The 10,798-nt window shown below is 54.9% G+C and overlaps 2 protein-coding genes across 2 annotated transcripts; one reads left to right on the top strand and one right to left on the bottom strand.

Moving 5' to 3' along the window:
• Positions 1–1,864: 1,864 nt before the first annotated feature.
• LOC138674899 (octapeptide-repeat protein T2-like) lies at positions 1,865–2,449 on the bottom strand. Its single transcript, XM_069762722.1, has one exon. The coding sequence runs from the start codon at positions 2,447–2,449 to the stop codon at positions 1,865–1,867; it is 585 nt and encodes a 194-aa protein (XP_069618823.1).
• A 170-nt stretch (positions 2,450–2,619) lies between these two features.
• SPAG7 (sperm associated antigen 7) lies at positions 2,620–10,492 on the top strand. Its single transcript, XM_069767514.1, has 7 exons — positions 2,620–2,755; positions 6,407–6,474; positions 6,730–6,818; positions 6,893–6,977; positions 9,607–9,696; positions 9,850–10,006; positions 10,089–10,492. The coding sequence occupies exons 1-7, from the start codon at positions 2,671–2,673 to the stop codon at positions 10,184–10,186; spliced, it is 672 nt and encodes a 223-aa protein (XP_069623615.1). The 5' UTR covers positions 2,620–2,670; the 3' UTR covers positions 10,187–10,492.
• Positions 10,493–10,798: the final 306 nt, after the last annotated feature.

Raw genomic sequence — 10,798 nt, 5'->3', positions numbered from 1 at the left:
GCTCCGCTGCTCTCCGTTTTCTTCCCTCATGCTCCGCCACCCTTTGTTTTCTTCCCTCACGCTCTGCAGTCTTCCGTCTTCTCTCGCGCTCCGCTGCTCTCCGTTTTCTTCCCTCACGCTCCGCCACCCTTTGTTTTCTTTCCTCACGCTCTGCTGCGGTCTCCTTCCCTCACGCTCCGCAGTCTTCCGTTCCTTCCCTCACGCTCCGCTGCTGTTTCCTTCTCTCGTGCTCCGCTGCTCTCCGTTTTCTTCCCTCACGCTCTGCCACCCTTTGTTTTCTTCCCTCACGCTCCGCTGCTCTCCGTTTTCTTCGCTCACGCGCCGCCACCCTTTGTTTTCTTCCCTCACGCTCCGCAGTCTTCCATCTTCTCTTGCGCTCCGCTGCTCTCCGTTTTCTTCCTTCACGCTCTGCCACCCTTTGTTTTCTTCCCTCACGCTCCGCTGCTCTGTTTTCTTCCCTCACGCTCCGCCACCCTTTGTTTTCTTCTCTCACGCACCGCAGTCTTCCGTCTTCTCTCGCGCTCCGCTGCTCTCCGTTTTCTTCCCTCACGCTCCGCCACCCTTTGTTTTCTTTCCTCACGCTCCGCAGTCTTCCATTCCTTCCCTTACGCTCCGCTGCTGTTTCCTTCTCTCACGCTCCGCTGTTCTCCGCTTCTTCTCTCGTGCTCCGCTGCTCTCCGTTTTCTTCCCTCACGCTCTGCCACCCTTTGTTTTCTTCCCTCACGCTCCGCTGCTCTCCGTTTTCTTCCCTCACGCGCCGCCACCCTTTGTTTTCTTCCCTCACGCTCCGCTGCTCTCCGTTTTCTTCCCTCACGCTCCGCCACCCTTTGTTTTCTTCCCTCACGCTCTGCAGTCTTCCATCTTCTCTTGCGCTCCGCTGCTCTCCGTTTTCTTCCCTCACTCTCTGCCACCCTTTGTTTTCTTCCCTCACGCTCCGCTGCTCTGTTTTCTTCCCCCGTGCTCTGCCACCCTTTGTTTTCTTCCCTCACGCTCCGCTGCTCTCCGTTTTCTTCCCTCACGCTCTGCCACCCTTTGTTTTCTTCCCTCACGTGCCACAGTCTTCCATCTTCTCTTGCGCTCCGCTGCTCTCCGTTTTCTTCCCTCACGCTCCGTCACCCTTTGTTTTCTTCCCTCACGCTCCGCCACCATTTGTTTTCTTTCCTCACGCTCCGCAGTCTTCCGTCTTCTCTCATGCTCCGCTGCTCTCCGTTTTCTTCCCTCACGCTCCGCCACCTTTTTTCCCTCACGCTCCGCTGCTCTCCGTTTTCTTCCCTCACGCTCCGCAGTCTTCCGTTTCTTCTCTCACGCTCCGCTGCTCTCCGTTTTCTTCCCTCACGCTCCGCAGTCTTCCGTTTCTTCTCTCACGCTCCGCTGCTCTCCGTTTTCTTCTCTCACGATCCGCCACCCTTTGTTTTCTTCCCTCACGCTCCGCTGCTCTCCGTTTTCTTCTCTCACGCTCCGCTGCTCTCCGTTTTCTTCCCTCACGCTCCGCAGTCTTCCGTTTCTTCTCTCACGCTCCGCTGCTCTCCGTTTTCTTCTCTCACGATCCGCCACCCTTTGTTTTCTTCCCTCACGCTCCGCTGCTCTCCGTTTTCTTCCCTCACGCTCCGCTGCTCTCCGTTTTCTTCCCTCACGCTCTGCCACCCTTTGTTTTCTTCCCTCACGCTCCACAGTCTTCCATCTTCTCTTGCGCTCCGCTGCTCTCCGTTTTCTTCCCTCACGCTCCGTCACCCTTTGTTTTCTTCCCTCACGCTCCGCCACCATTTGTTTTCTTTCCTCACGCTCCACAGTCTTCCGTCTTCTCTCACGCTTCGCTGCTCTCCGTTTTCTTCCCTCACGCTCCGCTGCTCTCCGTTTTCTTCCCTCACGCTCCGCAGTCTTCCGTTTCTTCTCTCATGCTCCGCTGCTCTCCGTTTTCTTCTCTCACGATCCGCCACCCTTTGTTTTCTTCCCTCACGCTCCGCTGCTCTCCGTTTTCTTCTCTCACGCTCCGCTGCTCTCCGTTTTCTTCCCTCACGCTCCGCAGTCTTCCGTTTCTTCTCTCACGCTCCGCTGCTCTCCGTTTTCTTCTCTCACGATCCGCCACCCTTTGTTTTCTTCCCTCACGCTCCGCTGCTCTCCGTTTTCTTCCCTCACGCTCCGCTGCTCTCCGTTTTCTTCTCTCACGATCCGCCACCCTTTGTTTTCTTCCCTCACGCTCCGCTGCTCTCCGTTTTCTTCTCTCACGCTCCGCTGCTCTCCGTTTTCTTCTCTCACGATCCGCCACCCTTTGTTTTCTTCCCTCACGCTCCGCTGCTCTCCGTTTTCTTCCCTCACGCTCCGCTGCTCTCCGTTTTCTTCTCTCACGATCCGCCACCCTTTGTTTTCTTCCCTCACGCTCCGCTGCTCTCCGTTTTCTTCCCTCACGCTCCTCCGCTCTGTTTTCTTCCCGCCATGCTGTATGACACATTGTCACCGTTTCTGGTGTGCAGACCGTGGCGGTGGCCTCTCAGTATACGGCGCAGAGCGTTATACCACACTGTTATATTGCACATGGTTTATTACAACTATTTCACCCCCAACCGCGCTGCGTTGCCCCTTTAATGCTTACTAGTGGGACAAAGTGTCATTGCTCCTTTAAGAACGGGCGCACTTTTAAGGTCATGCGCGTGCCCGTCCACAGGATCCAAGATGGCGGATCTGCTCGGTTCTATTCTCAGCTCCATGGAGCGGCCGCCGCAGGTCGGGGACCAGGAAAGCCGGCGGAAGGCCAGAGGTGAGGTCGCTCGTTTAGAGCTATCCACACAGTGAGCTGCTCCCGGTCCGGGGTTGTGAGCTATTCCCGCCGGAGTCCCGGTGCTTCATTTTAGTGCCGAGAAATCAAACCGGCGAATGTCTGCCGCCTCATTGGTCAATCCGTGTGTCAGTTATATATAGGCGACCAATCAGCGGAGACATCACGTCGCAGCTGTGTCTTGATTGGCTGCGTCCTCGTTTGGGTGGGTCTCATGCAGCTGTTATGCACTGGGGCTGAGATCGGCCACTGGCTGAGCAGAGCTTCTTCCTTGTAGCAGCTGATTGGCTGTTCCGGGGAGCAGGCTGTGGCGCAGCTGCTCTGTGATTGGTGCATTGAGGTCTTGGCCTTTTCTGTGATTTGCAGATGCAAATGTCTGTTCTATTCCTTGTCCCGCCTCTTAGGATGTTTTGGTTTTAGTGTAGTCTTAACCCCTTAATGACCGGGCCAATTTTTACAATTCTGACCACTGTCACTTTATGAGGTTATAACTCTGGAACGCTTCAACGGATCCCGCTGATTCTGAGATTGTTTTTTCGTGACATATTGTACTTCATGGTAGTGGTAACATTTCTTCGATATTACTTGTGATTATTTATGAAAAAAACGGAAATATGGCGAAAATTGTTAAAATTTTGCAATTTTCAAACTTTTTATTTTTATGCCCTTAAATCACAGAGATATGTCACGAAAAATAGTTAATAACATTTCCCACATGTCTACTTTACATCAGCACAATTTTGGAAACAATTTTTTTTTTTTTGTTAGGGAGTGATAAGGGTTAAAAAGTTGACCAGCAATTTCTCATTTTTACACCAATATTTTTTTTAGGGACCACATCACATTTGAAGTCATTTTGAGGGGTCTATATGATAGAAAATAACCAAGTGTGACACCATTCTAAAAACTGCACCCCTCAAGGTGCTCAAAACCACATTCAAGAAGTTTATTAACCCTTCAGGTGTTTCACAGGAACTGAAACAATGTGGAAGGAAAAAATTAACATTTAAGTTTTTTTTGCAAACATTTTACTTCAGAACCATTTTTTTTTTTTTTATTTTCACAAGTGTAAAAACAGAAATTTAACCATACATTTTGTTGTGCAATTTCTCCTGAATACGTCGATACCACATATGTGGGGGTAAACTACTGTTTGGGCGCACCGCAGAGCTCGAAAGAGAAGGAGCGCCGTTTTGAAATGCAGACTTTGATAGAATGCTCTGCGGGCATTATGTTGCGTTTGCAGAGCCCCTGATGTACCTAAACAGTAGTAACCCCCCACAAGTGACCCCATTTTGGAAACTAGACCCCCCCCCCCCCTCAAGGAACTTATCTAGATGTGTGGTGAGAACTTTGAATGCCCAATTGCTTCACAGAAGTTTATAATGCAGAGTCGTGAAAATAAAAAATATTTTTTTTCCACAAAAAGATTTTGTAGCCCCCAAGTTTTAATTTCACAAGGGTGACAAGAGAAATTGGACCCCAAAAGTTGTTGTCCAATTTATCCCGAATACGCTGATGCCCCATATGTGGGGGTAAACCACTGGGCGCATGGCAGAGCTCAGAAGGGAGGGAGCACCATTTGACTTTTTGAGCGCAAAATTGGCTGTCGTGTTTGGAGACCCCCTGATGTACCTAAACAGTGGAAACCCCCCAATTCTAACTCCAACACACCCCTAACCTTAATCCTAACCCGATCCATAATCCTAATGACAACCCTAACGATAATCACAACCCTTACCCCAAAACAACCCTAACCATAACCCTAATCAAAACCCTAATCCCAATACACCCCTAACCCTAATCCCAAGTGTAACCCTAATGCCAACCCTAATCCAAACGGTAACCCTAATCCCAACCCTAGCCCTAACTTTAGCCCCAACCCTAGCCCAACCCTAACCCTAGCTTTAGCCCTAACCCTAGCCCTAAGGCTACTTTCACACTTGCGTCGTGTGGCATCCGTCGCAATCCATCGTTTTGGACAAAAAACGGATCCTGCAAATGTGCCCGCAGGATGCGTTTTTTGCCCATAGACTTGTATTGCCGACGGATCACGACGGATGGCCACATGTCGCGTCCATCGTGCACTGGATCCGTTGTGTTTTGGCGGACCATCGGCACAAAAAACGTTCAATGTAGCGTTTTTTTGTACGTCACGTCCGCCATTTCCAACCGCGCACACGTGGCCGTAACTCCGCCCCCTCCTCCCCAGGACATAGACTGGGCAGCGGATGCGTTGAAAAACTACATCCGCTGCCCACGTTGTGCACAACTTTCACAACGTGTGTCGGTATGTCGGGCCGACGCATTGCGATGGCCCCGTACCGACGCAAGTGTGAAAGAAGCCTAACCCTAAATTTAGCCCCAACCCTAAATTTAGCCCAACTCCTCCAGCTGCCGGCCGGCAGATAATGGCGGGTGCACTTCGCATGCGCCCGCCATTTTCTTACCGAATAAAGAAGCCGGCGGGCAGGAGGGGACGCAGGAGGATCCAGGGACATTGGTAAGTATAGCAGGGTCCCCGAATCCCCCTATTTCTCTGTCCTCTGATGTGCGATCACATCAGAAGATGGAGAATGACAGATCGCTTTTTTTTTTTTTTTTTTTGCGGCCGCCGGTAAACAGTTAATTACCGGCGATCGCAAAACAGGGGTCGGTAAAAACCAACCCCGATCATGTTCTTTGGGGTCTCGGCTACCCCCGGCAGCTGAGACCCCAAAGATTTTCCGGGTGCCGGCTGGTTGGCGCACTGCGCATGCGCCCGCTATTTTTGGCCGGAACAAGATGGCGGCGCCCATCGGGAGCCACGAGGAGCACCTGGGGAGACAGGTAAGTATTGGGGGGCTATCGGGGACCCCATTTCTCTGTCCTCTGATGTGCGATCACATCAAAGGACAGATGGAAATTAAATGGGAAATCGCGTTTTGTTTTTTGTTTTTTTTTTACGACCGCCGGTTAACGGTTAATTACCGGCGATCGCAACCCGGGGGTTGGTAAAACCCCCCGAATCATGTTCTCTGGGGTCTCAGCTACCCCCGGCAACCGAGACCCCAGAGAAAATCCGACTCTGGGGGGCGTTATTCACTTTTTCCACAGCACTGTTAATTAACGGCGCTGTGGTTTAAGTACCCTTAACTGCCGCCGTTAAAAGGCGTATCGGCGATCGTTAAGGGGTTAAAGGGAAAGTGTTAAAAACAACTCTTTTTAACAATTGAAGAAATGTAAAGTCTTTAATTAAAAAAAAACAAAATAAAAGTTTATAAAATGTGGAAAAAATTTTAATATATTTTTCTACCACTTTTAATCACTAGGGGAGCAGCTACCATGACAACCTAGTGTCCCATTAGCTTGCCTTACGCCTGCAGCAAATGTGGGCGGGGTCTGCTAGCTCCTCCCCATCTGGGCATCATGTCATCATCAGACTCAGGACAATAAAAATGACAATTTATTAAAAAATCAACATGTCGGCACCTTCAGGTCTGACAGCGGCTCCAGTCCTGGGTGACTCTCTGGCCTCATTTCTATCAATCTCTGGCTGAAAGGACCTTACAGATGGGAGAAACAAAAGTGATTTTGTTCTCATCTTCTTCCCCCCCCCCCCCCCCCCTTTTTTTTTTTTTTTTTTTTTTTTAGAGCAAGCAGCCCGACTGAAGAAGATGCAGGAGCACGAGAAGTGGCAGAAAGTGGAGTTCAGAAAAAAGGTGCAAGAAGCCCCGCCCCCTTCAGGGTGATAGAGAGAGGAGGGATCTGTGACCCCGCCCCCTGCAGGGTGATAGAGAGAGGAGGGAGCTGTGACCCCACCCCCTGCAGGGTGGTACAGATAGATGGGAGCTGTGGCCCCGCCCCCTGTGGGGTGATACAGAGGATGGAGCTGTGACCCCGCCCCCAGGAGGGTGTTGCTGATTGTTGGATGGTATGTTGGCCCCGCCCCCTGACGGGTGTTGCTTGTCCTGTAGATGGAGATGGCGGTGTCGGACTTCATCCAGGACAGTTCTCAGACGAAGAAGAAGTTCCAGCCGATGAGTAAGATTGAGCGCAGTATTCTGTGAGTAACATCGCCCGTTTCTCGCCCTGACTCAGTTCTTGCCTGTGTGGTGACCGCTGTCTCCTCTCGCACAGACACGACGTGGTGGAGGTGGCCGGCCTGACATCCTTTTCTTTTGGGGAGGATGAGGAAAGCAGATACGTGATGATATTTAAGAAGGTGGGTGCGGGCCTGTGGGGTGTGAAGGTGGTGGGTCAGTGTGCGGGCCTCTGGGGTTGGGGTGGTGGGTCGGTGTGCGGGGCTGTGTGCTGGCCTCTGGAGGTGGTGGGTCTCTGTGTGGAGTGGTGTGCTGGCCTCTGGAGGTGGTGGGTCGCTGTGGGGTGATAGGTTGCTGTGGGGTGATGTGCTGGCCTCTGGAGGTGGTGGGTCTCTGTGTGGGGTGGTGTGCTGGCCTCTGGAGGTGGTGGGTCTCTGTGTGGAGTGGTGTGCTGGCCTCTGGAGGTGGTGGGTCGCTGTGGGGTGATAGGTTGCTGTGGGGTGATGTGCTGGCCTCTGGAGGTGGTGGGTCTCTGTGTGGGGTGGTGTGCTGGCCTCTGGAGGTGGTGGGTCTCTGTGTGGGGTGGTGTGCTGGCCTCTGGAGGTGGTGGGTCTCTGTGTGGGGTGGTTTGCTGGCCTCTGGAGGTGGTGGGTCTCTGTGTGGGGTGGTGTGCTGGCCTCTGGAGGTGGTGGGTCTCTGTGTGGGGTGGTGTGCTGGCCTCTGGAGGTGGTGGGTCTCTGTGTGGGGTGATGTGCTGGCCTCTGGAGGTGGTGGGTCTCTGTGTGGGGTGGTGTGCTGGCCTCTGGAGGTGGTGGGTCTATGTGTGGGGTGGTGTGCTGGCCTCTGGAGGTGGTGGGTCTATGTGTGGGGTGGTGTGCTGGTCTCTGGAGGTGGTGGGTCTCTGTGTGGGGTGGTGTGCTGGTCTCTGGAGGTGGTGGGTCTCTGTGTGGGGTGGTGTGCTGGCCTCTGGAGGTGGTGGGTCGGTGTGCGGGGCTGTGTGCTGGCCTCTGGAGGTGGTGGTCTCTGTGTGGAGTGGTGTGCTGGCCTCTGGAGGTGGTGGGTCGCTGTGGGGTGGTAGGTTGCTGTGGGGTGGGGTGCTGGCCTCTGGAGGTGGTGGGTCGCTGTGGGGTGGTAGGTTGCTGTGGGGTGGTGTGCTGGCCTCTGGAGGTGGTGGGTCTCTGTGTGGGGTGGTGTGCTGGCCTCTGGAGGTGGTGGGTCTCTGTGTGGGGTGGTGTGCTGGCCTCTGGAGGTGGTGGGTCTCTGTGTGGGGTGGTGTGCTGGCCTCTGGAGGTGGTGGGTCTCTGTGTGGGGTGGTGTGCTGGCCTCTGGAGGTGGTGGGTCTCTGTGTGGGGTGGTGTGCTGGCCTCTGGAGGTGGTGGGTCTCTGTGTGGGGTGGTGTGCTGGCCTCTGGAGGTGGTGGGTCTCTGTGGGGTGGTGTGCTGGCCTCTGGAGGTGGTGGGTCTCTGTGTGGGGTGGTAGGTTGCTGTGGGGTGGTGTGCTGGCGTCTGGAGGTGGTGGGTCTCTGTGTGGGGTGGTTTGCTGGCCTCTGGAGGTGGTGGATCGCTGTGGGGTAGGGTGGTGTGCTGGCCTCTGGGGGTGGTGGGTCGCTGTGGGGTGGTAGGTTGCTGTGGGGTGGTGTGCTGGCCTCTGGAGGTGGTGGGTCTCTGTGTGGGGTGGTGTGCTGGCCTCTGGAGGTGGTGGGTCTCTGTGTGGGGTGGTGTGCTGGCCTCTGGAGGTGGTGGGTCTCTGTGTGGGGTGGTGTGCTGGCCTCTGGAGGTGGTGGGTCTCTGTGTGGGGTGGTGTGCTGGCCTCTGGAGGTGGTGGGTCTCTGTGTGGGGTGGTAGGTTGCTGTGGGGTGGTGTGCTGGCGTCTGGAGGTGGTGGGTCTCTGTGTGGGGTGGTTTGCTGGCCTCTGGAGGTGGTGGGTCTCTGTGTGGGGTGGTGTGCTGGCCTCTGGAGGTGGTGGGTCTCTGTGTGGGGTGGTGTGCTGGCCTCTGGAGGTGGTGGGTCTCTGTGTGGGGTGGTAGGTTGCTGTGGGGTGGTGTGCTGGCCTCTGGAGGTGGTGGGTCTCTGTGTGGGGTGGTTTGCTGGCCTCTGGAGGTGGTGGGTCTCTGTGTGGGGTGGTGTGCTGGCCTCTGGAGGTGGTGGGTCTCTGTGTGGGGTGGTGTGCTGGCCTCTGGAGGTGGTGGGTCTCTGTGTGGGGTGGTGTGCTGGCCTCTGGAGGTGGTGGGTCTCTGTGTGGGGTGGTGTGCTGGCCTCTGGAGGTGGTGGGTCTCTGTGTGGGGTGGTGTGCTGGCCTCTGGAGGTGGTGGGTCTCTGTGTGGGGTGGTGTGCTGGCCTCTGGAGGTGGTGGGTCTCTGTGTGGGGTGGTGTGCTGGCCTCTGGAGGTGGTGGGTCTCTGTGTGGGGTGGTGTGCTGGCCTCTGGAGGTGGTGGGTCTCTGTGTGGGGTGGTGTGCTGGCCTCTGGAGGTGGTGGGTCTCTGTGTGGGGTGGTGTGCTGGCCTCTGGAGGTGGTGGGTCTCTGTGTGGGGTGGTGTGCTGGCCTCTGGAGGTGGTGGGTCTCTGTGTGGGGTGGTCTGCTGGCCTCTGGAGGTGGTGGGTCTCTGTGTGGGGTGGTAGGTTGCTGTGGGGTGGTGTGCTGGCGTCTGGAGGTGGTGGGTCTCTGTGTGGGGTGGTTTGCTGGCCTCTGGAGGTGGTGGATCGCTGTGGGGTAGGGTGGTGTGCTGGCCTCTGGGGGTGGTGGGTCGCTGTGCGGGCCTCTGGGTTGGGGTCCCGCTCGGTGGGCATGTACCTCATTGTGCTCCATATTTAGGAGTTTGCCCCATGTGATGAGGAGCTGGAGTCGTATCGTCGAGGGGAGGAGTGGGACCCGGTGAAGGCGGAGGAGAAGAGGAAGATGAAGGTAAGCTTCCTGCAGCCACCGGCAGAGGGCACTGTTGGCTGACCCTTGTGACCTATGGTGGCCAATCACAATGCTGCTTTCATTTTTTGGTTACTATGGTGACCAGCTGGCATCTCTCTGTGTATATATTATATATATTCTGTGTTGGGGCAGGAGTTGGCCCAACGAGAGGCTGAGAAAGACGCCATGAAGACTCCATCAAGTGTCAACCCGAACAGCGACTACAAAGACAAATACAGTCACCTGATCGGGAAGATGGCCGCCAAGGACGCCGCCCACACCCTGCAGGCCAACAAGGCGTACGGCTGCGGTAAGGGATGCATGGTACTGGGGCGGGTCAGCGGTGTTCTGGGGATGTTGGTGGTCTTGACATCTCCCCACTTTCTCCTCAGTTCCAGTCGCCAATAAGCGCGACACACGATCCATCGAGGAGGCCATGAACGAGATCCGAGCCAAGAAACGATCAAAGCAAGAGGACGGGAAATCCTGAGCGCCCGGCGTGCCCCCGTGGTTGGGGGAATCCTCGTTTATTTGAATGAATTGATTGGTGCCGCTGTTCTGCCGCCGTCTGCGGACTGTCAGACACGCGATGTCTCCGGTGCCGCTATTCCGCCGCCATCCGCAGTCTGTCAGACTTCTCCGATGCCGCTGTTCCGCCGCCATCCGCGGTCTGTCAGACGTCTCCGGTGCCGCAGCATCTTATTTAATCTGGTTTTATTTGCGTTCAGGACTCATTTTAACCCTTGTCATGCTGTGATTCAGAGTTTTTTTTTTAAGTAAAAGAGTATAAAAGATGGCGGCCGCGACGTGTGGTGATTTCCTGGCTCTGCCGCCGTTTGTGACGCCCAACGCAGATTTATCTAGAAAGTATCCTTCTCAAACAGATCACTTTGTCCCAATATCTGACCCGCTGTCATGGCCGCCCCCGAACACTTTAGTATCTGGTTTTCGGATGTTGTATCCCTGCAGCGCCCTCTGCAGAGAAGGGAAGGAATCGGACCCCTTATAATATATACAGAAAAGGTGCTTTCTCCCCGTTGCTATGGTGGGCGTCTGAGTCCAGCCCTCGCTGCTCTTACTGCAGAGAATCTCGCTCGCAGGC

This window comes from Ranitomeya imitator, chromosome 4 (genome assembly GCF_032444005.1).
Source record: "Ranitomeya imitator isolate aRanImi1 chromosome 4, aRanImi1.pri, whole genome shotgun sequence".
Lineage (NCBI taxonomy): Eukaryota > Metazoa > Chordata > Amphibia > Anura > Dendrobatidae > Ranitomeya > Ranitomeya imitator.
Note: the sequence above shows the minus strand (reverse complement) of the source record. Positions and strands in the feature narration are given on the sequence as shown.